We start from the raw sequence: 25,813 nt of genomic DNA, 5'->3' as shown, positions 1-25,813 counted from the left end.
TGACAAGTGTGAACACCAAAACTCAAAGTCAGAATCTAAGGTTACATTTGCATGAGACCACTGCCTGAAAACTGCTGGTATTTTTGGGTGTTGATGGGGGAGGGAAGTTCCACATTTAGACGGCACCTCCAAGACATCTTAAGTGAGCTGTAGTTGTTCTGCCAGGCCACTATATGGCACAGTAATTTTTTTCATGTTGTCAAATGTGCATGCGCTTTTGACCCTTAGTTTCTACCTGATTGTAAATAGCAACCCATCTCTGTCTCCTATGAACAAACTGCTCATGTAACACATATATTCTTTATCAGAAATTGTGCTAAGCTGAACAGGTTAAGTAGCACAACACATCCCAATGCTATCCACCACTGTTTTTGTTATCTGCAGAGTAACACCCCCGGGGGTTTGTTACAGAAACGTTTCACTCTGAGACCTGGTTTGAAAAGATGCCGGTGTGAGCTACTCAGGTCACTGGTGTTGTGCAAATGAATGGCTGGATCGCACCAAAAACGTTACGGTTTATCTTAAGAATGATTCAGTGTACGCATGCGGGACCTAAATCCGATTCTGAATCTGTGGCAAGACTTGAAAATTGTGTTCACAGACACGCTAGTCAATCTTATTAAGCTTAAGGAATTATGCAGGGAAGAACATTTAAAAAAACGTAGTTTGAGCTGTTCAAAGCCGGTAGGTGAAATTCTAGTAGTTTGTGACAAAATCTGAATAAAAATTCAAGGGGTATGAATGCATTTGCAAACCACCATTTATCTGTCACAGTCTCTGAGTGGTTTGATGTTTGCCTCTCACCAGTTCTGTTTTCTTGGGCATCTCTTTTGGACGGCTCGACACATCTGTGTTGACCTTGGCTCAGCGCCTTCTCACTCTGTCCCATCTTGGTGCTCAGTCCAGGACTGAGTGATGCGTCTGCGATTGTTCCAGCGTCTGCTGCCTCCCTGAGCTGTAGGAGAAAAAGAAATCAGATATGTTCTCATTTACATTCCCTCCACAGCCAGGAACACAATAAAGTGTAAAAATCATCTTCAGCAGCAGCGAGGTCTTCAAATGTTTCACTTTGCAGAAAAACAAGCTTGAATAAAGATGCACGTCTTTACCAATGATGGCATTTTAAATGGAGGAAGGCATCTGGAAAGTTCCTTGAAAGCTGTTCCGATCACAATTTCTCTGGTTTAAAATTCTGGTCTCTCTCCAAGTGTGTGACTCATTAAAATGTGTTTCGGATCACACAAAAGAAGTTAAGCAGCTGATTTTTTTCTCTCCAAAAGAATCATATCTTTGCCCTATTGTTTGTATTTGGAGGTAGATGTAAAATGAAAAGGTGCTGTATGAAAATGCTGATTCGATCGTGCTGCTCGTTGAAGGATAAAGAACTTATATTGGTGTGACTTATCTTAATCTCACATTTCTGGGGGCAAAATCTAAGCCTCTCCGAGAGCCAGGCTTATGCATTTGCATTTCATGAATTATTTGACGAATCTAAATACTTTGCCAGTATCATGTCCAGCTTTCATCGCAACTGAGGAGCTTCTTTAACCCAACTCTTTTCAAAGGAGCCAAGTGACGTCCTTACCTCTCTTGATACGAAAAAAGCTTGCAAAAGACAAAAAAAAGGGTAAAAGTACCATCAAAAACAGGATGTCCCATGTAGCAGTTTAGCAGCCGTACATATGATGTCACTCCAAGCATTGAAGTAAATGACGTCATACATACGACCACCAGGCCACCACCAATATCAGAAAAAAAAAAAAAAAATCTTCTTTCTCTTTTAAAAAAAACTCATGTCAGGCATTTCTTCCTTCATTACAGCATCTTATTCCTCCTGAGTTAAATAAAAACAGCATTTAAAACAACGTAAAATGACAATCCACAGTAACATTTACATTTGATCAGAAGTGAAGCACCTGGAATGTTCCAGTGTTGCGCCTGATGTTGAAACACGTTGTTAATTAAAACAGTGAAATTAAATTTATAGAGAGAGAGATAGGTGCATTTAAAAAGCAATTAAACAAAATTTAAATAATAACTGAAAAGCAATTTATTTCCATTGTTAAGTTTAAAAAGAAAGTTTATAGAGTTACATATTATTTATTTTTTCTTCCTGTTAGTTTTGATGATTATTAATTTATCAGCAAGAATGTCAATATCTCATAATTGCTTTCCCCACAGCTTGAACACTGAAACACTGCCTCTAGCTGCAATCCAGACCCAATAAATCTGCTCCAAATCCTTAAATGGGTTTTCCTTTAAAGTTCTCCCGGCCAGGGTTATTTCTTCCACTCAACTTTCTATTAATCTGCATGGATAACGCACTCTGTGAACAGGTTTATCTTTATTATTGACCTTTTGTGGCTAATCCTCCCTGTGGAGGGTGTGAGTGTCTGCCAGCTGAACATCTGTGAATTCAGCAGTCTTCCCTATTAATGGTTAAGCCGTAGCACAACACGTAATTTCTAGTCCAAAGCTGTTGTTCTTTTTTTTTTTATTTCTGAGAAACTAAACTTTGGGTTTTCACTTGCTGCCAGCTGTAATTGTTAAAACAACAGCTTCAATTTCTTATTGTGTAACCTGCATCAGGACATCCATGACGTTTGTTTGCACTACTCCCATCAAGTTCCATTTTTAATGACAAAGCACAGCAAAGTCGTCCCTACATGATTTGTAGTTCTGCAGTGTGTCATGCTGGGATGTTTTACTGATGATTAGAAAAGAGTCCATTAAGCTAATTAATGCCATATCTCAAAGAGAACACGTTATGACTCAGCCCCATCGCAGCGGTGAAGGTTGAGCTGATAGATCTGAAGATTTATTCAAGAAAAAAGCCTTGAGCCAAATGAAGACACGACTTATCTATTTACATTGCAACAAAAAAATGATATATCAAGAATAACATATACCTTTCTCAGTAATCACTGGAAACATCTTTATTTGTATGGCAGCAATCAAACCATTTGTTATCATTTTGACAATGCGTTCCAAAGCTTGCGGGCCTTCTTACCATCAATGACATTTTTAGCTCCTTCCACAGATTCTCTATCAGACTCCAACTATCGGTCTGACTGGGCCACTCAAAATTATTAATATTACAACAAGTTAAAACAAATATGCTTGTCAAATCAATTTAAACCTAACTCTTCCAGGGATTTGGACAATTTTGGGCTCAACTTATCTGTTGAGTTGCTGGGGTTTTTTTTCCCTTTAAACAACATTATCATCTTCAACTTCCTGATTTAATTTCACTAGATATTATGAACACACATGCAAGTTTTCAGTTTAGCTAAATTCATTTGTATGTGGTCAGTTTTGAAAAAGTGGGGGCAAATTGGCAGGAATGGTCCGAGGGGAGTACATTCTGTATTAAGGAAAAGTGAAAAAGACAGTAATTTATACCCCCACTTTTTTGCACATTTATTCTCTCAATAAATTTTATTGTGTAAAGTAATGAGGGTCTTTTTTTTTATTTTTATGAACAGGGATTTTATCATCTGGTTCAAAATCTAAACTGTTCTACAGCTTAAACCTGAACTCGACTTTTCAACACAAAACACTGAATTTTGAAAAATAAATAAAAAGAGGATGCTGACTGTAAAAATTAAGAGATTATAGACATACTTATTTGTTCAGAAAGCTGCAATTGGTGAATTTCTGTATGTGACTTATTTAGAATAAAAACAGGTGGAAATTGACCATCCTGATAACAATAAGGTATTGGAAATAAATTAGTTTATGCTACACCTTATAAACTAGTGCATTTTCATAAAAACATTGGTGCATGCAGTCAAATGATGAAGATGTTTTAAATCCTCAAATGACTACTAATAAGATAGCTATGAAAATGTTTAACTATTAAATTAATTATTGTGTAAGTTATATTTATTAAATAAATTATACTACTTTACTTTTGTAGTCATTTTGCAGTAAATAATCTGATGCAACAACATTTATTCCAATATATTTTACAAAACATAGGTGAGGATTTAATTAAAGCACTAATAATACCTTACTTGTGCCTTCTCTCTGGTAACCGTGGAGTACTATTTTAAGGATGATTTGGCTGCAATTAAGAGTTTCAAAATGTAATTTCTGTCCACAACATGAAAACAAATGAATGCACTGCAACACCACAATCGCAGCATGGGAATTTCTTTTTTATTCTGTCGATATCAGAACCTGTGCGCCCAGGCACTACTCACACAAAAGCAACAAATGCACTCCCGAGTCATTCATCTTTTAGTTTCTCCAGCCAAGCTGAGCTAATTAAATAGCCCAAATCATAACGCTTAGTGGAAAGCAATCATGAGATATTGAGATTCTTGCTGATAAATGAAACCATCCGACCAAGACATATTACATCTCCCTTTAATAGAAACTGAACGCTCTGCACATGTGCACGGGATACAAAATAGGAAGGGCTTTGAGGACTTTGCAAAGTTAAATAATGAAAGCCAAATGAAAGCTTACCACCAGAAGAGACCAAACGATCCACCAGGAGCCTGCACACCTCATATCTTCCACACACAGGTAAGTCTCTGGAGAAAGAACAGAGAAGAGCAACACGTCAAACCTATTAGAGAAATAATTTATCTACAATGAGATGACTGAGAAAAAAACAATGTTTTGTTATTTTGATTTTACTTCAGATCAGGAAATAAGCCTCTTGAGAGAAAACATCCACAGACCCAGTCATAAGAAATGGAAAACACTGCAGCAGAACGAATGCAGTTTTGAACATGTAACACTTCTCTGTATGTATCTAAAAAGCAGACACACACACATACATGTGACATGTTAATCCATACATGAAAAGATAGCATCAAGTAAGTCAATTATGGTTATAAAATAATGAAGAAAAACAGAGGGGGAGTCAGACAAATATAGTTAGGACCCATTAATTATGTGCAGAGCCTCTGCTTCTGCAGAACAGCAAAGGCATGTGGGCTGAGAATTCACCTCAGGACTTTCACTTTGGCTTACAGAGAACCTGCTGGAAACCCCGCACTCCAGCATCTGAACTCTAAGGATTGCCTACTCGCTCCAAACACCGTCACAGCAACTCGATGTGCAGACTTCAGCAGTCAGACATGGGTGCGCAAGTCACAGAGTTATTGATAGTATTTCTCTTGGCAGCAGTGGCACACTGATGGTAGGCTACTTAGCTTTAAGATGACAAATAAAGCTGGTACAGCACGTGCCAAGAATTCAAGGCTGAGGGTTTTCATCTGCAGCCAAGGTTTTTTTCAATGCTACAGTGTTTTTTCTTATGTCTCTTTTGACATTTTCTTAAAATGCAAAATTGAGCATGTTGATGGAAAAATTGCATCAAATGTAAAGTTTTCTTTTTCTTTCTTTGTTTTTTTTTTTGTATGTCTCAGTCTCAAGAAAAAAAAAAGAGTTTTCAAAAATCCTATATTTTTTTAAAAAATGACATTTTGGGAAAGTAGACCCTTTCAATTAGTGATAGGTTTTTCCAAATTTCATCTAAAAACACAAGTGAAATATTTTTGAAAAATGTCTTTTAAACATAGCAACATCAAATTACAAGTGAAATTCTCCCAAGCAAATCTCCATAGCTCGCTGAAGACAACTGCAGGTATTTTTAAACAATTTTGCCAGTGTTTAATGACTACATTTGAGACTTTTATGAAGCTTCACATCCTTTACCTACAAAATTGTTAATTTTGATTCCTAAAATTTGGCTAGAAACACTTTCAAATTTTGCAGAATTAGCATTACATACATTGGTGTAATTTTATAAAAAGAGAATCAATTGAAGTCTCAATCAAGTTTTAACAATGGATTTAAACTCATCTCTATCCATTCCAATATTGCACACAGTTATTAATCTACAGCACAGTAATTTTAAACAGACAGGCTGTGACGGACTAGTGTTAGTGATGAATCAGAGAGGGACACATAATAGGCTTGTTTACATGAGCATGAGCTGCGCAGAACTCAGGTTAATTAATGGAGCTCCAAGCACAACTAATGGTGCTTACATTTGTGTTTGACTTTTTATAGAGTTACACAAGTGCTCAAGAGTTAATAAGATGCAAACAGCTGCAGGCTGAGCTCTATTTGGCCCAGTGCATGATGGGAAATGTGTCCTTTCACTTTCTCAGATAGTTTTTAGCTGCCTCTCTTTACCAGCTTCCCAAGCCAGATGAAAGAACGACAATGTTTACACCTAGAACTACTTAATGAGATAGAGTTTGACAATAGAAATGGGACCCCCATTTTATTCAGCGTTTGAACTATGAAATTGCTCATGATTTATATTCACGATCATTTTAGTGCCTGCAATCGTAAACCACAATCTTCAGGGCAAAACAAAACTTTAATCATAAGACCAAAAGTAATTCAGTGTGCTACTAAAGATCAGAGAGTCATAGAGAGACATTGATATACAAAGATAACACATAAGGAAGATTTAGTGCTCATCTTTTTAAAATTAAGCATTCAGTAAGATGCTACTACCTAAGCTATCCTCACTCCTGGACAATTGCTCACTGAGACTCACACTAAATGCACCAAAGAGCATTATTGAAGCACCTTCCTCCATGCACGATACACACAACAACACACATTTTTCAGTTGCAGCCATCATGGTGTGCAATGATATCAGTGCCACCTCTATCTGAGTGCAGTCACCCTTTAAAGTTAATTTCCTGTTTGGACTCAATGCAGTAAATGCTTGTTTATATCTAGTGATGTTCTCTATCATTGGATTTAAATATTCCTCTGGTCTTGTCATTTCCCCTGCTTTGTGTGTACTCTTCTTATTTTTTGCTGCAGTTATGTAAATTTCCTGTGGGGGAACAAATATTGTTATATTTAAAGGCAAGGGAAATTAATGGATCAACAATCTCCTTGCAGGGAAAAAGATTTTCTGAAATTCTTTAACAATTCACATTAGTCAATTTTTAGCTGCAGGCAGGCAAAGGATTTTGTGTAAGGTGAATTACTTGGCCTCTTTACAGACAAATGTTCTACATCTCATGGAGGATAAACTGCAAAACCAATGAAGTCCATGTAACTGAATGCGAGTGACTAATTCTGTTCAGTTTGGTCTCACACCGAAAGATGAAAATTATCATGTGGCTGAATTTCAGAGCTAAGTGTTATAATGGTTTGCAATTACGGCCACCACAAAGAGTACCTGTAAGGGGGGATAAATCCTGCACTTGGCAACAGTAAAAACTATGTCTCCTATACTTTTGAGCAATTACTTATTTTCTAAAGGTGTCATGCACCTAAACAGTAAATTTATAAAGGCTGAGTTCAGGCTGCCACACTGAGGGCATCGGATCTTTGCTTTGGTGGCGACAGAATTGTGAAGTCAGCCTCTATCAGGTTCCAACATTGGTAGCTATTAAATCTGTTTTTTGTTCACTGGAACAAATTTAGTTCATAGTTTGCAAATGAAAAACTCACTTTGATATTTTTATTAAAGTTGCCGCTGATTACTACGTACAAAATGGACGTCAATCCCCCTCCGAATTTGTGTTGTTCAGATGTAAGACAACAACAGTGGCCTTTAACTTAACAGTGGGAAATTTTGTGTTGACAATTGAAAAGTTGTTATGACCACAATCAACCGTGTGCTTGCATCCGAATGTGGTTCAAAGGTGGCAGAGGTTGACGAGATGAGTGATACAAGCATTACTCTTGTTTAGGCTAAATTTGAAGGGGGCCTTTAGTTAAATTTGAAGCATAATTTTTTGGGGAGCTAAATACAAACCAAGGTTGGTAAGCCTTAAATAGTCATGGAAAATAATTGCTCTGTACCTACAGATAGCACAAACAGTGTTCACACACACATTTGTACTGAAGTGCAGCTTAGAGTCATCTCTGAAAATCCCTTTTACTGACACAAAAGGTGAGGTCCATATTGTTCAGTGGTGATGTAAAAATATTATTAAAGCGGGAAGGCTAGAAATAAATATTTTAAATGCTTGTTCCATACTCTCCTTGAATCAGACTTCTTGACATTAAAGATCTGCCACAAAATTCAGACTGATGCATCTGAATTCAAAGTTTATGTCTTTTATTATTAATAATTAGGGGTGCAGCAGTAAATAACAGTCATGGCCTATGTGGTTAGTTTTGAGGTCATGTTTTTTATAAAACAGAACCTTATAAAGTCTGGATTTCGTTCAACATAGATCAAAATAATTTATATTCTACTCACTTACATTTAAAATAAAATATGAATATATTTTAAAATATTTTAATAATCTTTATCCAGTTTGCCATGCATGCATGGTTTAATTATGTTATTAAGCTTTATTTTTGCATTCTGCAGTTACAAACGTGCAAGTTTTCAAGGTCCTGAATGTCTTTATCAGGGATTAGTATCTTTATCTAAAAAATTAAGAAGCATTAAGAAGCACATTTCAACATTTCAGCACAAGTTCATGTTCTTTACTAAAGAATCTGCTTCTCATCTAGAACAAGTTCAGAACAAGCTTCACACAGTAGCTCCACATGTGACCTCTAACACAGACCATACGGCTGTTTATGGGTGAATAATATCTAAAATACACCCCCTACACACACACACACACCCACATGCCCACACCCAACCCATTCCACAGAGATGATGAGCAAAAACAACATAAGTAAGGCCATAGAGTAAAGTAAACTAACGTTCAGCACTAAAAGCTACTGAAGAGGGGAAGGTTAATTGTTTACAACAGGGATTTGTAAAAGTCTGCTTTAAAATTAATTACTGCTTAGACTCCATGCCACTTTGAAATTCCTGTTTGAGTGCTGACTAACTAAATAGATATTGTGGGTCATTGAAATAAAATGTTGACAGTCTAGCTCTCAGCACAAAATGCAAAACCTTAAGCTAAAATGGAGTTTTGAAGCATTTTTGTCATAAGAAATTGTCATCTGTCATTGTATATTAATCTCTGCTCTCTCTCACGGTCATCCATGACTGAAACTGTTTGGAGATAATTTTGATAATATGACAAAAGGCAGTGAAAGGCTTTTCAGAGATAACCATGGATTGGGTACCAGAGGATTGAGTTACCCATCACTTTTATGATAATATTAACAACAAATATTTGAAGCATACTGCAACAGTCAACTAAAGTAAACATCAGAATTGCTGCAGTTATTCTTAATAATATTGAGATCCTAAATGAAACAAAGTTTTCAGAAATACCCTAATTTATTGAATATAATCATAGTTTTTATATCATTGTGGGCAAGTTTATTTAATGAATGGAATTTTCGTTTACCTTGTAAATATTACATGGATGTCTGCATACAACTAAACAAAGTATTTATAATTATTTTTGGACATGATGCTTTGTTTAAAATACCTTAAGATCGCCGATAACTACCATAAACTACTTTATAAGACTTTTGTATTTAAGTTTTGAGTTTCAGCTTCTGACTTTGTCTTTTCGTTTTTCTTTCATCTGCCATTAATTCATCAGTCTGGTAATGTCAGACAGGACTGCCTGTCTGTCGTTTAGGTCGTGGTCACATGCGCCAGAGACATAATACATTTGTGCTGACATTACATCAGTGATGGAGGAGGTGCCGGCTAAATCAGATTTTCTGTGGATTTCCCACTGATTCAACACATACAAGCTCTGGCTCAGCAGCCACAGAAGGCATTAGCTCTGCAGCCACAAATGAGTAGCATTACCAATCCCAGATCAGGAGGATTAGCTTGACCAATGGACACATTTCAGATCTTAACCACAGAAAGCTGGTACATAAATTTCTCCTGAATAGAAACACATTTGCACAATTCTTCAAATTACATGATCAAGAAACAAAGTCAATACAGTAATGCTAAGAATTATTTAAAACAAGGCATATAGGTACTGGTGCGAGCCATTGCTTCCCAATTATCTTATTTGTAAATTTCTCATATGGAATTATATTATTTAAGCAATTTTTTTGAATTACTACAGGCCAAATTAATTTAATCTCAAATGTTTTCAGATTATCAACTGTAATCAATTACAGTTTCTTACTGTGAAAACAAAAAAGACTTTTGAAAATCAAAAGAGAAAATGTTATCTAAAATATATTTTTAAATAAAATCTTATGTGATCTTAAAATTAAATATTTTAAGGTCATATTAAAAAATAGCCTAGGTATGAATCAACCTTGATTCATGGGTATGAATCAAACACGTCTATCATCTAAGCATCTAAGTATAATGTTTCAATTAATAGTAAATTAATAAATGGTCCTGCCATCTTCCCATTCTATTGAAAAGCAAGACAGATATGCAACATACTTACTCAATATTTAATTCTTCTTAAAGTAACAAAATCTGAACCAAAAAGGTTTGGCAAACATTTTATTTGGTTGTATTGCATGACAAATCTAAGTCATTAATGTAGGTAGGTAAATCTCCTAAAGCGTAATGTTTTCCTCCACGCACTCAATTTGTATACAAGTCAAGTTCAGGAGAAGTCTGTCCGACGGATTAGTCTTCTGGGTTGGTGGTGAGCTCCAGGCGATGGTGATGAAACCCCTGCTGATCCCACAGGATTAGATACTTTGTGACTAACTGGAGAGCAGATAACAAGTTGAATTGTGTTTTTTGTAAAAATCGAGGTATAAAATCTTGTGTTTTATCTATAAAAAAATCACTTTAGTGGGTCAATAAGTATAAAGTATTTTTTCCCCTAATAACTAAGTAATCTGAGGCAAAATGTACTCAAAAATTATAACGATTACCACGTGTTTAAAATGAGCTTTTCGCTTTCTTTTCTCCTAGCTTGTAGATTTTGTTCTATGCACTTCACACCCCACTGATAAACAAATTTCCAACTATCCAAGACAAATGCCCTGATTTTGTCATTAATCTGCTAATTGCCTAGTCGGCATTGATTAAATGGGGCAAGTACATATTTTCAACCTATTTGTCACTGCTATGTAAGGTGCTGTGATGAGTTTTCTTCCCTGTTTGTGCAAAATCCAGCTGGATAATCACACGCTAAGCTTGTGGGTTGCTGTGAATCACTTTTCCAAGAGACCGTGTTTGTTTGAAGGTTGAGGAATAACAGATAAACGAAGAAAGCAGCAAAAGATCTGCATCTCGACTTGCTCTCGCTTTATCTGCAGCGTAAGAATACCAAATACTGTTCTTTCCAATTTAGGTAAAAGAGAACAAGCTTGGGTTGTTTTCTCTCTGCTTCTCTTCAACCAAACCTAGCTTTTCTCTGCATTCTCATTTCCTCTCTGGTCTATTTTTACCTCCATATATCTTTTACTACTACAATCTATTTCCCCCCTCACCTCATTTTTCTGCATCTCCCTCATCCACTCCCTCCTGTCTTCACTCCTGCTCCCTCTTCTCCCTGCATTCCCTCCCGTTTTCTACAATCTGCCCATCTAAAAGCTCTGCGTTTCTGCACAGTACACTTACTTTTTCCTTCTTATTTTCAGCAGCATTTTCTATGCTTGTCTTCCTTCTGAGACTCTGTTGGAAGATTCCAGCAGACCGAGCAGTGAGCACATCCTTTAAATAGGTCCTTGCTGCCATATATTGTCTTCAGCCTTTCTTTCTGGGTTCCCCCTTTGTGATATGTCCTACACAGAATAACCCGAAAGCATAGAATGAAATGTGGTTTTCCCTTTCTATAATTCATACCTGGAATTATATTTCATTAACCTGGGATAACATTCAATAAGATTTTTATGTTAGTTTTGACTTCCATATATTTGTAAATTTATTGCTAATCATGTTTAATCACAAAAACAAGAATAACCTGCTTCTTCTCCATATGGAATAATTCCTCACTTTCCAAAAGGGAATATTAAACTCCAACATGTTTAAGATACTCCTCAGTTTATTTTTACTGACAGTAGAAATATAATCATTTGCCTCACCTACTGACATTGAGACCTATAAATTAAATATGTTTTTGTTGCAGCAGCAAAACGACACTCTTGAAAATGTATCTGTTCAAAAGCAATCTTGCCACCACAGATGATGGTAAGGTTGGTTAAAAAAAGCTCACTTTTAGCCAACTACACAGAGTAACGGGATAGTGAAGTCACTTTCATTGAAGGGGCTTTCTAGATATTATTTTAGAAGGCATGTCAGCAAAAAAAAAAAAGAACAAACACAAGGAAAGTGTTGAGTTTGTAAAAAGCTACTGAGATTTCATCTGCAGTTGGTTGCTTTGGTCAGATTAGATTCATGAACACCTTTAGGGCAGCACACACATCGGGTGTGTTTGATGCGTAATAAAGGATCAACATGTCCTGCCCCTATTAAGTATGATGGAGGACCTATGATACTCATCATACTCATCTGAGGGCTTGTTTGTCTTCTATAGGTGCTGAGAACATTGGTGTTGATTCTATCAGTGTAATTGCTTTCTCAGCATGTCTCCAAGTTCTGCAGAGGTTTGGCAATTTACCCATTTGATTCTGGTGCTAAATAAGGGAAGTCTCTACAATATAAAGTACATTGTCCTTGGCATTACGTAATTTGTCCCAAGTAGTCCAGTGGGGTTGTGCAAGGAGGCCTAGTCAAAGATCCCCTTTTCTGTCAACTCCAGTTGGAATATGAAAAATCACATTCCTGTGATCTTGGGTGTAGATGAACACCAGTCGGCAGTCATTGTAACATTGGTGTTTTTTAAATGGGCTTTTCTTCTAAATGCCCTCACACAACTTGTGGCTCCACAGTTTGTTCTATTCAGATTAGAAACTTTATGAGGTTTTCATAAAAGCCTCCTAAGGTTTCTCCACTGAACCAGCAGAAACTGATAAGACATGTGAAAGCAAGTGAAATATATATTTTTATCTTTATGACGGCTCCACCCAAAATGTCAACATTTTCACAACTGCTGTGATTTAACGCATTGGGTTGGGTGTCTGTTTTATTATTATTATTATTTTTATTTATTTATTTATTTTTTGTTATGTGTTGTAAAAAAAATAAAGTTAGAAGCATGAAACTGCGCTCATTCAGATAATTACAAGCAACACATCTTTTGATTACTGACAATGTTGCAGAAATGTGATTCCCTAATTGTCTTGAGTAACATGTGTGATGTCTGCAGAGTCACTCCTTTTGAACACATAGACTCTTTATAGCCAAACCGTCTTAATTCCTTTGGCAGATTGCGTCCTGATGAGGAGACGTCATTACCAATGACAGTCTCATGTTGCAGCGAGGGAAGACTGAGCAGTCGCCTTTGTCTGCCTGCCAGACAACCAAAGAATGTGGAGAAATTTAATGGGTGTGAGACCAAACAGGTTGTGACAGTGAAACTCATCTTCATAATGAGTAAACAAATTAAGATGCAACTGAATACACAAACAGCCAGGGCACTGTCTGAACTGATTAGACTGTCATCGTTTTCCACATAATCTCATCTATCTTCAAGAGTTTGCGATTTGTAATTGCTTGCAAAAAAAAGTTGTATTTGTTATTATCAAATTAATATTTTATTTACTGGTGCAAGGTCTTCCCAGTAATAACGCATGGGAACCTTAAGTGCTCTGGTGAGCCAGATGTTCATAATGATACTTCTTCTATTAAGCAGAGTCTCCCAAGCTATAAGTAAAGCAGTTGATTTATTCTCAATCTCTAATGCCCTGACATGATCCCACACACTTTCCTTGCTAGGCCAGAAGGAAATTAAATGAGCATTCAGGATGGGGAGGCGGGATTATGAAGGCAGATTAATAATGGAAACATAGACTGCAAAACTAAAAGCCCCTTTTGGGTGTCTTTCCAACGCGGCGACTGTGGTTCAGTGGAAAGTGGCTGTTTTGCATTTGGAGGATTGGTGGTCTGATCCTCAGCCCCACCGCATGTAGAAGAGTCCTTGGGTAAGACATTAAACCCACACTTGACCTTCGAATAATTTCGGGTGTGTAATTGTGCAGATGAAATAGATGCAAGCATTAACTGGCCACTTTATTAGGTAGACCAGTTCAATGACATATGCAAATTAAATAGCAGCATCCCTGTACATTTGGGCATTAAGATAATGACAGCGATTTCACCTCTAGCATCAGAATCGGGAAGAGATGGGAATTTAAGTGATGTCCAATGCGTTGTTGTACTGGTGCCAGCCATGCTGGTCTGAGTGCTTCAGAAACTGCTGATCTACAAGGATTCTCGTGGACAGCCATCTCTGGGCTTTACAGAGAAAAGTCAGAAAAAGAGAAAGTAAATAAGTCGTGTTGATCTCTATGTTTGGGCAAGAATGGGCAGATTGGTTCAGAAACCTCAAATAACTACTTGTTGCAATCAGGTGCGATCATGTAAAGTGCTATCTCTGAACGCCCAACAAATAAAACGGTGAAGCGGATGAGCTGCAGCAGCAGAAAGTCACACCATGTGCCACTCCTGTCAGCAAAGGACAGGAAACAGGGCAGGATTGTCAATACTGGACAATTCAGTTTTAGCATTAAATGATGTAAAGAACATAAATTGAAATTGGCAGATTGGAGTCTAAATGGGGAAAAGCAGATGCTGATATCAGCCAGGAAAAGCCTGATCTGCACATTTCCAGTTTAAATCATTTTAATACGATGATAAAGAAAGTGGAGCGACCAGACATTCCTTTAGCTGTTTGACGGCTGCCTGAAGCAGATTAATAATATTTTAAGACAGTTGATTGGAAATACTTGTCATGCTTTTAAAGCCGTTGATGTCTGATTGGTTTTCTCTGCAGATAGCTTGACAAATTGATCAATTAATATCAACTTGTTATACATGTGTAACTTTCTGAACATTATGCACTTGAATGGTTATGGTTGGCAATATTGTATCTGTAATGATCAATATGTTATATTTCAGCAGCAATTTTTAAAAAAGCAAAAAACTTTTTCTATTACATTTTCTATAAAAGCTATTCCATCATGTCATATATTTTCCTTTGACATTTTGTGGAAATATCATGAAGCTCTAATATTTTGGCCAATGTCATCATATTGCAAAAAAAAACTCAAACTGCTTAGAATGAGTGAAAAGTACACTATAAGAAACCTTTATGAACCCAAATTAGATCAAAATGGGCTAAATCGACTGTATGTTTGGATTATTCAGCAGATTTTCCGGCACATAAATTTAATCCACTGCCCACTTGTCTGCTCTAAGGCATGTTCCCTCCCTTCTACTTTTCTCCCACCTGGCATTAAACGTCTTCCTAGCACTAAAAGCATATATCATGTAATATTTGGAGTTATTCAGTGTTGGCCAAGCAGACTGAAAGGAGCCATCTAACCATTTCCTTCCCTGGGCTTATATGTGACAACATGGAACAAATTGTAGCCCTTCTGAATCACTCCGCAGCCCCAACAACTTAAGCACTGGAGGCAGCTGTGGTGAGCAGCATTGGGAGTGCCATGCATCTTAAACATGTTGGAGTCAGCATTTCAAAGTGAAAATATGTGTATTTGCAAGGTCTTCCAAAATTCTTTTTTGTCAGATTGTGTGCTGTGTTCCTGCTATGGACAAAAAAAAAAAAAAAAAAAGAAAAGTGCAACCTTTGTTTATGTGCAGGTTATTTTACGTGGGGAATCTACTTAATACCACCAGATCAACAAGGAAGAAGGTCAGGGCTTAACAACAACCAAGAGGGGCTTTGACAGCGGAGAAATGCTTGTGTCAATTTAAACCAATTATGACTGTAGCTACACTATTGTGATTTCAGGGCAAAACACCAACACTCTAATTTGACATAAAAAAAACAGCTACAACTCTTCCTATAAAAACAACATTACAAAAGAATGTAGGAATCAGAAGTGAAACATTGTTAGTCATGCAGACACTCGAGCAAACAAAAGAGCAACACTGATGATGATTAGAGGTTACATAACTCCAACTGATTTGCATGCAGGTTATTAATTTACTCTAAAATCTGTGTGTCTCCAGGGTTCCTGCTGACAAAGGCCTGGCTTTTTTGGTTCAGTGGCTTGTGAAGCACATCTATGTGATCCTGAATTGTCCCGCAAACTCTCTACCCCAGGGGGGAAGCTGCACAAATAAGAGAAGTTTCCACAGCTTTGGAAAAGTGTCCGACCCCTTGAACTTTTTCACATTGAATTTACATTTCTGAATTTCACCACACATAAAAACAGTTCTGTCCCGACTTTGGGTCTAAGACAAACTGCAAGAACGGCCGAACAAGCGTTGCAAGAACAGAATAATGCCATCTTGGTCTTGAAACCCAGGGGGGGACAACGGATTCTTATAGAATATGTGCAGCATCTGCCTTTTATACAGCTGTTCTGTGAACGTCTCAGAGGTTTCATGGAGAACATTAGTGAGTAAACGGCGTTATGAAGACCATAGAAAAAGACAACTGCATTAGTTGTAGAGAAATCTCCAGCAGGAGTTTATAAAAGCAAGATTAACTTTTTCTAATCTGAAAATTGAAAGAGTGAGACACAACTGCAGATGGCACACAAGGCATGGTTTTCTATTGAAGCTAACCGGGCAAAGAGAACTTTGTGAAGAGAAGGAGCAAAGGAGCGTATGGTCACTTTGGAGGAGCTGCAGAGATCCACTGACAACTTTCTCCACAAATCTGATCTTCACAGAAGAGCAGCAAAATGGAATCAGTTGTTCAGAACAAAAACCTGAGTACTGATAAAAGTTTGTGTTGGTCTTTCACTTACAATTCTGATTTTAAAAAATGCATATTGCAGTTGCAATGGGGCAACATTTGAAACACTTCGGTGGTATCAATATGATTGCGGTATCAATATGATTGCAAGTCAATACAGAGCTCCTGATCACATTATCTTCACTTTTGCTAGAATGCATCTTGATTTCACGTTGCTGCGCAAGATGTTGTCATTTTCAATAAGAAAAAACGCAACTCAAATGTGTTTGCGGAACTTTCAAACATGTCAGATTAGTCACTGATTAATAATCTACCCCAAGCATAGCAGTAAACAAGAGACTTTGTTTATGAAGGCGAGCTTTGCTCGGACAAATGAGTTGGTCCCTCTGTGGCGGTGACATCTTTCTTCTATTTTTCTGTTTACGCCCTGATACAATTAACCAGAACTTTATACAAAGAGTCTGTCCGAAGTAGAATGAGCAGACTCAGGTGGTTATCGACATCTGGGAGTAAATAGAAGGTATTTTTCAGGGATAAGAGACTTTTCATTTGGCACCCTCTCCTTTCCTCACCTCTTTCATTTCCTCTCAACTTTCACCGACTGCGCATCTCGTCTGTCACCCAACCTGGTGAGACTTTTGTATGTCTCATTTCCTAAAATGAAACCGTAGAGGACAGGCGGCAAATGCCAGATGACCTACGCCAGCGTTGGGTTTAGTGACACAGCGAGGAAAATTCATTTTATCTCAAACACACGGTCAAAGAAATGAAAATATTGAAGAAGTGGTACCATCAGATTATTCAGATTTTCTGAGTTTTTATGCCTTAACGTGAAAGGTTAAAAAAAAATTAAATATCATTCTGAGGTGGAGAAGAAAGTATAAACCGATAGTAGGTATCATCTAAAAGGCAGGTTACTTGTTATCTGACCAGGCTGAAGAACACAATGTTAACATTTCCTGACCAGATGTCCAGCTGGCGGATGCAGTTGATTGGAGGGCAGCCCCAACCTGACCTCGAACTCTCTGTTTATCAGGGACAATGAGGTTTCCTATAGATTCTCACTCTGTAGAACCAAATGTGAAGGTTAGTGCACTGTGACTGTTTTGTTCTTGCTAAAATATTCCACAATCAGTATTACTGTCTGCTGTTTATTGCTGCCTTTTGGATATTAATCGCCTCTGTTTTATGTGCCTCTGACCAAATAATTTTGGTAAAAGTGGTCAATAGGGAACATTAATGAAACTGTCATCACTTCCATTGACACCTCTTATTAGTAGCCACTAAATTTTTTAAGAAACTCTGCACAGAATAACAAGAAGTCCTTTTAACTGCTTGATTTATGGGTCCCCAATTGCAAATGAAGACGTACAGGCACTTTGATAAAGAGCTTGTCCAGCGCCACAACAACCACACTTCTCAGTGTATTAAAACATTGGTTTGTGGGATAGACTAACACAAAGCAATAGCAGTGAAGTGGAATGAAAGTGATGTATGGTTATAAAAACTATTATAACTAAAATCTTCATCAGTACTTCGTAGAAACAACTTTTTGCAGCAATCACAGAAATCTATTTTATCAGCTTTGTACAGTCATAAACTGAAATTATTGCTCATTATTTCCTTGAAAATTTTCTTAAGTAACGGGACGGTGTTATCAGCCATTCTTAGTTGAATTTAGGTTTGGACTTGGACATAAATATAACATTTCTAACTCTCAGTGTTGTTTTATGTTTTTCCAGCTTCTAACAGGTTTTCTCCCTATATTAAGCTCCAATCATCTACCCTCTGAGCTCTGAACAGCTTCCCCGCCCATGCTACATAAAACAACAACATCCCTCTTGCATGACTCTTCCGCCACCATGTTTCAACATTGGCATAGTGTGAAGTACTGATTTTGACCCACCCACTGTGCTTTGCTTGAAGGCCAAGTTCAATTTTGGTCTCACCAGAGCACATTTATCTAAATGTTTGCTGTGACCTCCACACATGGCTTGTAGCAAACTGTTAACAGAAAGTCTAATGACTTTCTTTTAACAATGGCTTTCTTCTTCCCGCTCCAGATTTGTGGAGTGCGAAGTGTTGACAGATTCGCCCACATAAAATCTGGATGCCTTCTGCTCCTCCACAGAGCTACTGATGTCCGCTTGGCTGCTTTTTTGATTGATGCTCTTCTTGCCCTGCCAGACGCGTCAGACGGACACCACTTTCTTAGTTATTACGAAGCAGGGAAACTCTCCACTTACAAGGAGATTCTGCGGGCAGTTAATTGCTCTCATTTTCATTAAAATAAATAAAATGCAAGACATTGCTCTAAACACAAGAATTGCATATTTGCATAAAACGTAATTTACAGTGAACTACTGGATTCTGAATGCGCAGTCCCACAGATTGTAATTTTATCAGCTCAAAAAAACTGTTTGGTGGCTGTAGCTTAAAATCTACCACACACAGGTAGATTGATAGTCTTGCAAATTTCCAAAGAAAATAACAATCCTCCATCTATCACTTCCCTGGAGGTTTTGATGAATTCTGGTTGACATTCCCTTTTCTCACACAGGCATTAGAAGCTTTGCTTTGCATGCTTCACCATGATTTGTACAAGTTAAAAATAATTTTTTTACCCACCACTTCGAGAGGCATTACAAAATGAAAAAGAAAGAAAATAGAAGTGTGAGGTGGAAGTACTCTGAGCAAAAAGGCACAATACAGCTGCAAAGATCAGCTTGGAGAACCGTTAGCAGAGAAGAGGTGCTACAAATCAACCATACAAGATAACCCCACCACTAGATCAAGGGTGGCAATCAAACAGAGAATTGATCTCCGAGGATGAGATCGGGAGCCCAGCGGGCGGACATCCACCGAACCCTACTTTTCAATCATAAACTCCAACAAGACAGTTTAAAGTGCATCAGACAGTACGGGCTTATTTAGATGGAAAATGATAGGTGCTTATTGGAACAACTAACAGCTCTGGGATGTACACTGGTAGAGTGGAGCAAACATTGCAAAAAAGAAAAACAATCCAGCTGGGTGGGAGGGAAAAAAAGAGGAGGTTGACAGAAATATCGCTGTTATAGCAGCCGCGGCCAAAACACAATAGAGAAACAGCACGGTAATTTCAGCTGAGGGGCTTTGCTAACCCTGCATGATCCAAAAAGAGTTCAAAACACTGACAGCAATGCACAGGCAGACACATTCAATAAATAGGAAAAGGCCTCAGTTTTCTGCCTCAGACTTCTTCACAATCTCGCTCTCTTAATAGGATTATATTAAGACGATATGGATGCATATTTTTGCTAGAAAGCAATCGTGCAAACGCAGCTTCTCCAGACATAAAACCGATACTGTGCAACCTTAACATTAGTGACATTTCATGGCAGCAGGGAACCCATTCACAATGAAATGGATTAACATTTAAAACAGTTTCTCAAAAGAGGAAATGTGCAACCTGTGAGCGTGCATTCAGGTTAAGATGTGGACAGAAAACAGCTAATGGCAATCTTTGTGTCTGAAGTACAGAGTAACAATAAACTGGTCTTGATGAATCCATATGACTGAAGTAAGAAAAAAGAGGGATTGCAGTTTTTCTTGCTCTCTAATTCCCAGTGTTTAAAGAAACAATGCACCATTCTATGCTATTGTGCATTCTTCATATGTAGAATGGCCTTGTTTATATGCCTTTCTGTCTGTAGGAGTGTAAGTGCGAATGTTCAACATGAATAGCTCTGAAAGCTTCAAAACCTATTACACGTATTACGAACGAGTTAAAACTCACATGAGCAGAAAAAACAAAAATATGTTCTACAAAAGACTCAATCAGTCTTAAAATAGTGTGACATGCAGACACTTATTTATAAAGAAATGCTCTCACATCACTGTTATAGACAGCTTCGTATACATAACAATTTATTAGATATTTATAACATACTCATTGTAAACTGTTATAGGAGATGCATTTTTTACTCTCCAAAGCTTTTTATTTGGACTCGTACTCTACATCCATTTATTTTTTAAAACCTGCTTTTCCATCATCTTTGTTCTTTGCACGTTTGGCACACAGACCCAACACAGCAAATCACCAAAACAAAATGATAATCACAGGGAAACATGATGGTGGTAGTAACATGGCGGGTGAAATCACGACAGTGTACACTTTCAAGTTTCTGATAGACAAATTGAGATTAAGAGATATGTTTTTATTTTTCCCCTCATTTTAAAAATTAATTTCACACCTATGTTCGGCCTAATGAGAGGATTGAAAAGTAGTTCTCATTTACAGAGGGAACACTGTGCACTCGCAGCACTACTGAAAGTCCGAGCGTACATCAAAATCAACAAAATAACGACTTCTCCAGAACAAAGTTCAACTTTCGGCCTTGCCAGACCCCAGACCTACATCTGCAGGGTCACACTGAACAGGACTTCTGAACAAGAGAAATCCTCCCAATCAGATGGATTCAAAGAACTTTAGTGTGGCAAAGAACAAATTTCACCAACTCAGGATATGAGATGCTGATAGACGCCTACGTTAGAGGGCCGAATGCTGAAACTGCGTGCTGTGGGGGCCACCGATTACATTAGAGACATAAAAAAATGAAATTTAAAATCATCCAAGCCGACACCATAATTTTCACAAAACCAAGCAGACAGTCAATTTGGGTTTCTTACGCTAAGAAAAAATAATCATGTGGGTCTATCTATGTGGGTTTTCAAACTAATCTCCCTTGACTTGTATTATTGTTCAGCACAAACAGAGCAGCCTCACAAGAACAAACCCGACTGCTTCACTGACTCCAGGCAGCTGTTCCACTCAATGTGGATGCCGACGATAATTACAACCATTTCACCGGCATATGCTGAGGGAGAAAAAAAAATGCTTCAAAAAGTTTAGGAAACAAAGCTGGAAGTTTGGATGTTTAGCAAAAAAGAATGACCTTGATAGAAAGCAGCAGAGGATGCCAGACTTAAGAGCTGCTGCCTGCGCAGAATTACCTGGAATGGGACCAAACCCACGCTGCGGTTCCCAAGTCATTAACAGAAACGAGATGATTTTTATTGTCCCTGAAGAAAAAGAAGCTATCAAATTTCATCAGAGAGGATGGAAACGTTGCACAGACATGTCCATTTGCAAGCTTCAACACTTTATCAGGTATCAGTTTCTGTCAGCATTTACTCAAAACAGGTTGCCACAACCTGAGAAGTGCTGGCTGTATTTACACAATAACATATCTTGCAATCTTTTCTGAGGTTCATTGACTCTACGGTGGTTAACGGTGGACCGTCCTCTAATGTAAGCCTCATTTTGTCTAGTGCTTTACTATTTTCCCACATCATTTGTAAGGGTAATTCCCCAGTGGCTGCTGGTTAAATGTGATGTCAAATAGGGGATAAGTTCCTCAGCACCCTATTGGTCATGCCCTGCCAGTAACACCACATTAAGACGGCTTGAGAAGAGCAGGGATTTCTAGCTGCAGTTCAGAGAGACGATTACAGCTGAAATCAAATGCGTTTCATGTGCAGGCAGCCGGGCCCGCTTATCTTATCCTTTCCAAATGTTTTCATTAAAGGGTGCAGTATTTGCACAAAGACAAAGTCATTAAAGTTCTAATAATATCCTCCTGTGTTCCTCTAGTTTGTCTACACACACTTCTGTCCAAAGGTACATTTACCAGAAACGGCAGAGAACCATGACTTATTTTTTACTTGTTTATTACTATATAAATAGTGAGTAAAAGGGAACTTAAGGGAAAATCATACATGTTTAAGCAGTACAATAGTCCTAAATGTATAGCAGAGAACCGAATATATAGCTGAGGAAAACATTTCTGTCCCTTAAACATTTTTTTCTATTCTTGTCTCACTTAACTGATGTAATTATATCAGGTAACCTTCAGTTGATAAAAACAGAGTTTCCCAGGGATTGAATTTATCTATAAAGAGAAAAAATATCTATCAGATCTAATTCAGCGCTACTTACCGTTCTTGAGTAAATCACAAATTAAGGTTTTACCAAATTGTTGAGTTCAGTTTTTCTAATAACTCTCATGTTTGATGACTGTCAGGCTCTTAAAATGTAGAAATCAGCTAAAGAGAACCAGTCTGAGAGCATGACGTATGTAAAGAGATGTCAAATAAGATTTCAAAATCACTGACTGGGGCATGTTTAAGTTGACAGCCACCTCCAATTACCAGATTAACATTAACAATCCTCACACACTGCTACTGCCAACATTAATAAATACACTGATGATGTCACAGACACAAATACCATCACAGCACAGGTCAACCAGAAACCCTCGCTGATGAGGGAAGATCTACAGGTTACTCTCAGAGCAGGCGATGAGTCTGATCGGAGATCAGCAAGAGCCAACCTGTCCTGAGGTATCAGACTAGCAAAGAGGCAGCACTGCAGAAAGAAAACCCACCATGTCACTCACTGACAGCAAAGACACAAGGAGCCTGTAGCAGGGACAAACGCACCTCATCACCAGTCGGAAAAGCTCAGCAGTGCTTCCACTTCCTTCACAGACTAAAAAGAGCCAGAGCATCAGTCCCTAATCCTCAAGTCCATTTTCTACTTTTTCACAGGAGTGAACAGGATCAGAGACTGGTGCAGCATTCTTGGAAGAGTTTCAAAGCCGAAACCAATGCTGAGCATAAATAACACAAGAGAGCACCGTATTTACAGTGATGTAAAAGCAATCACTGTCAGTTATCACAAACACCAGGTGGCAGCTGCTGCCACAAAGTATCTCTCTTGATCACAGGTTAGTACAAAGGAGCAATTAATTTTCACATGCAGCCATGTTGGCTTTCATGCTTGAGAGATAGTCATCATTTTGAAAACTGCATTTTGTATTAATCTGTAAAAAGTTATGTATTTTCTAACAGAAATTTTAGATGGCTTAGATTTAAGCATATTTGTGTTTCATACTGGCCCAGTCAAAGTCCAGACTGAGTCAAATCTGATTGAGAATCGGAGGCAAAACTTGAAAACCAATGTTCACAGACAAGTCCATTCAATCTGACTGAGGTTGCAGCTGTTTTCAAAAGACAAAGAGGTTAAATTTATTTCAACAAAGACAAATCCATACTATGCCTTTCAAATTTAAGTTTGCTAAATGTGCTACAAATCATATTTAATTTTATTTTCACAGGTGTGCACTGATTTTTTTTTGGTCTATCATAAAAAATCCCAATGAAGGTTGTGGTTGTTGAGTAAGAAAATGTGGAAGACATTATTTTGCAAGGCATTTCGATCAGCTATCCCTTACGATCTAAATGCCTTCAGGGCATTTTTTTAAAAGTCTCTACACTATCAAACACTTGACAAATGCTTTGAGATGCAAGCACTGTATCATCAAAGTGATGGATGTTAGGACTTTAAAACAATCTTGTCATGCCATATTCTTACAGATCACATCAGAACAAGCAGGAAACACTTGGACTCGGTAATTTATAATTCCGAAAGTGGAAAAGAAAATTTTAACGGGTTAGGTCTGAGGCTGAAATTCTTGTTTTGTACCATACACAGGGAATGTGTGCAGCCACAGCCAACTTTCCTCGTTTAACGAACACACACATGCCCCGACACACACCGAACCTTGCATACATTCACAGAGGTGAGTGTCTCTGTCGCCCATTTCCTCTCATATCCCATGTTAGATACCATTATCTGTGTCATGCTGATGGGCAACAATTTTCAGCCCAGGAAGAGTATATGGCCAGCAAAGTACACTGAAAATTGCAGCCACTATTAACTAATCAGTGGATGAATGTGCATTGATGGGCCTGATGCTGTGCACTACCACTATTACAGTCGGCCTCATAGTAAACCATTAGCACTATGAGGATTGGGTTTCAACATAAAATGCTGTGTTTCCACCATGCAAGTTAATCTCTAGAATTTTCATTGTAAATAAAATAAAACTGAATGTGTATTCATTAGATTAGTAAAGCGCCAAAATTGTCTTCCTGAGGAATTCTTTACATTTTTTAGCTATAACATTTTATCATAAAAAAATATGTTTACGAAATTTGATTAGCTATGTGATTGATTGTTAAGGGTCTTTTACAAACCTTTTTATGGCAACAGAAATTTATGGAATACATTTTTAAGAGGAGAAGGAGGATGAGAAAGAGAGAGAGAGAGAGAGAGAAACAACACTCTGGACAGGTGAGAAGATGAGTGACAGCAGAAAATGCTGTAAAATCTGGATGTGTTTCAGTAAATTATCCAAGATTATACAGTGTTAAAGAGCAGATTCTACAAAAAAAAAACACACACACACAAGAGAAATAAATAAATACAATTTTATTAGGACCCTCTGAATATTTGAAGATACATAGCTAGCATACACTTTACACAATGGGTTTTTTGTTCTATTGTAACTGTAACCGAGTTTTACATTATTATTACTAATAAACAAACATCAATAGCCATATGAAGCAGTGGAATGAGATCTCTTAAAAGAGACAGACATTCCATTATTACTAATCATGTCAATTACTAATATAGAACGATAAAGTTTTAAAATTTCACGTGTTATTGTTTCTATCTGTTTTGAAATCTGATTGACTGCATAGATGTGTTACATTTCTTTGAGATTGTTTTTGACTGTATTGCTGTATTAGTTAGAATCTAGTTTTTGGTAACTTTGTGATTGTAAATATTTTGTATTTTATGTGCTCTGAATGATATTGCATTGCAATTTCTTTATATAATAAGCACAGATTGTTTCACGAAAAATAAGTCATAGGGAGAGGAGCGCTGCAAAAGTACAGTATACACATATTTGTAATTAGCCCTTTTTTCTGACATCCATGAGAATCAAATCTATACAAGCATTTTGAAAAGATTTAGATGCAAAACACCATAGGTGACAGACAAATAACACCACCTGCATGGTGAAGCTCTGTGGTGGCAAAATCATGCTGTGGGAAAGTTGTTTTTTTTCACTAGAATCAAAGTCAAGGGAAAGATTTTTGCAGCTAAATGTGGTAATTACAGAGAAATATAGGTGTATAAAATGCTAAGTACAAATTAATGCCAGACCTTCCCAATTTTTATTTTTTGAAAAAAGTAAAGAGCTTGTGTCAATTTCCTTCCACTTAGCAACTGTGTATTAGTTGTATTGGTCAGAATGTAAACTCTCATTAAAAGCACATCAAAGTGTAAGAAAACAAAATGTGAAAAATTAAGAGAAAGGAATGTTTTTGCAAGG

At 37.5% G+C, this 25,813-nt stretch overlaps 1 protein-coding gene across 2 annotated transcripts in view; it reads right to left on the bottom strand.

The window, feature by feature from the left end:
* calcr (calcitonin receptor) overlaps window positions 1-25,813 on the bottom strand; it is a 65,826-nt gene that overhangs the window by 28,023 nt on the left and 11,990 nt on the right. For both annotated transcript variants that reach the window (XM_023345343.1, XM_023345342.1), the window contains exons 2-3: window positions 4,474-4,541; window positions 805-955 (exon numbers count right to left, since the gene is read on the bottom strand). In XM_023345343.1, the coding sequence (XP_023201111.1) occupies window positions 805-955; window positions 4,474-4,518 (196 nt within the window). In that variant the 5' untranslated portion in view covers window positions 4,519-4,541. The remainder of the gene's footprint in view (window positions 1-804; window positions 956-4,473; window positions 4,542-25,813) is intronic.

This window comes from Xiphophorus maculatus, chromosome 13 (assembly GCF_002775205.1).
Source record: "Xiphophorus maculatus strain JP 163 A chromosome 13, X_maculatus-5.0-male, whole genome shotgun sequence".
Lineage (NCBI taxonomy): Eukaryota > Metazoa > Chordata > Actinopteri > Cyprinodontiformes > Poeciliidae > Xiphophorus > Xiphophorus maculatus.
This window is presented reverse-complemented; position numbering and strand designations above follow the sequence as displayed.